Genomic DNA, 2353 nt, shown 5'->3' with positions numbered 1-2353 from the left:
TGAGAGCTCACAAAGTAACTATGGTTGCTACGCGACTGGCAGTACGATGCCATCTCGTCGTATGTTTCGCATAATCTCGTGTAATTATCAACCACAAACAAAGCCTCCAAAAAGTTTAACACCTTGAAGCTCATTTTAATATGAAAAGCCAATAGTTCTACCGAGACGACCATGGAACGAAAGGCATGCAAGTGTTGCCACTCTGTTTATGATACTCTGTGGATGAAGACAACATTCTTCGCTGTGGTGGCAGGCTACATAACGCGCCGCTCGAATACGCCGCGAAATTCCCTAGTCTGCTTCCAACCCATCATCGATTTACGGAACTCATCATCTTAGCCGCGCACAAATGTGTGCTACACGCCGGACTACAGACAACGGTTACTCAACTCCGTCAACGACACTGGATCCCCAAAATACGACAAGCTGTGAAGAAATTAATACGCAAATGTGTAAAGTGTTTGAAAGTTACTGGTAAACCGTATCAACATCCAGTGCAAGCCCCTCTTCAGAAATACCGCGTGAACGAAGCTCCGCCGTTCCCAATTACCGGTGTGGACTTCACTGGCACGCTCTACGTCAAATCGCCTCATAACGGTAAGGAAACAAAGGCTTATATTTGTCTTTTCACTTGTGCTGTAACGCGAGCAATTCACCTCGAACTTGTATCGGACTTATCAACCGCTTCATTCTTACGTGCCTTCCGCCGTTTCGCTGCTCGACGCTCGCTCCCTTCGAAGATGATCTCCGACAACGCTACTACGTATCTCTCTGCGGCTAATGAACTTCGCGAACTCTTCGACTCATCCTACGTAAAACAATACATGGCTAACAAACGCGTAGAATGGTCCTTTATTCCCAAACGCGCTCCATGGTTTGGTGGATTTTGGGAACGCATGATCGGACTGACAAAGAATATTATCAAGAAAGTATTAGGTCGTGCATTCATAACGTTCGACGAGATGAACACTATAATAACAGAGATAGAAACTACGCTGAACGACCGCCGTATCACCTATCTGTCTTCAAATTCGGATGATGCAATATCGCTCACCCCTTCGCATATGCTCCATGGTCGCGTCCCCACAAACGTGCCACACCCACTTGTCGACGACACTGAAATTTCGGACCCGTCATTCGGAAATGAAGATGACTTGAGAAAATGCTATCTGCGCATTACTCAACTACAGGAACATTTCTGGCGCAGATGGACAACGGAATACTTGACTGCCTTACATGAACATCACAAGATCCACGGTAAAACGGACAATGACATTCGAATCGGTGATGTTGTGCTTGTACACAGCGACACCTCACGCCGAATCAACTGGGAATTAGCCACCGTAGAAAAGCTAAACTACGGAAACGACGGCATCATTCGTTCTGCAGGAATCAGAACTGCTAATGGACATACAAATCACCCCATCATCAAGCTGTACCCACTGAAATCAACGCTAACACAACACAACAAGCTACAGAGAACAACGATCACGTAAACACAACAGGTAACCAGGCAACCAGCAGCGAGAGGCCACCGACCAGAACTGCAGCCGCCATCGCCCGTTGCAGAATTCAAGATTTAAACGATGCGTGAACTCTTGTTGCTGAACTCGTATATATCGGACTATATATACTCTTATATATTGGACTTATTTAATCAATATTATTCCATAGAATAGAAATTCCTTTTCATTTATTACACATTTCACTGCCAAATTTACTACTTAGTATTTTACGTTTCATTGAAATTTGCAATCGTCTGGAACACATGCTAAATTTCCCGCCGGGGAGAATGTTAGGAAATATATTCTTGTATTACGTCATAATTAGTACAGTGTCTTACTATAGATACTCTGATAGCATTCCTCCTAAGACTAAGCACCGCTTCCTATCACTGTTTATTTTACCAACCAGAGATTCCATCTGCTAAGACAATATGTCTAATCCATCATGTGCCTTTCTCGTGACTCATAGACACTTTTCCCGCCAAAAGTGCTTTATCTACGGGAACCTCGCCTTCCCTAATCAGAGACTTTTCCACCCTCAACAGAGACACTTCACGTCACTGGACTCTATGTACGGTCTCTCACCCAAGTGTTATGCTTCACTGTATTAGCCACTGTCTATTATTAGTAGGCCTATAGTAATTAAGTAGGCATCTATAGTAATAGACGACTTCGTCTACCGACTGCTTTCTCAGACCTGGTCATATTCCACACAAGGTATAAGGACGAAATGGGACTACAAGATGCGTTTATATAGCAAGTATATTTTATTGAGATCACTTGATAATAATGTAGTCAAGCCCGTGCGGCATAATGGAAAACTTAAACTGGCAACTTGCAATAGCTTA

The 2353-nt window shown here is 43.7% G+C and overlaps 1 protein-coding gene across 1 annotated transcript; it reads left to right on the top strand.

The window, feature by feature from the left end:
• The first annotated feature begins 740 nt into the window (after positions 1-740).
• On the top strand, positions 741-1496 carry LOC139144334 (uncharacterized). Its single transcript, XM_070715035.1, has one exon. The coding sequence runs from the start codon at positions 741-743 to the stop codon at positions 1494-1496; it is 756 nt and encodes a 251-aa protein (XP_070571136.1).
• The last annotated feature ends 857 nt before the right edge of the window (positions 1497-2353 follow it).

Source organism: Ptychodera flava, chromosome 11 (genome assembly GCF_041260155.1).
Source record: "Ptychodera flava strain L36383 chromosome 11, AS_Pfla_20210202, whole genome shotgun sequence".
NCBI classification, from domain to species: domain Eukaryota; kingdom Metazoa; phylum Hemichordata; class Enteropneusta; family Ptychoderidae; genus Ptychodera; species Ptychodera flava.
Note: the sequence above shows the minus strand (reverse complement) of the source record. Positions and strands in the feature narration are given on the sequence as shown.

Coding starts and splice junctions, on each gene's coding strand:
- LOC139144334 (XM_070715035.1), top strand. CDS start 741: ATGATCTCCGACAACGCTACTACGTATCTCTCTGCGGCTAATGAACTT.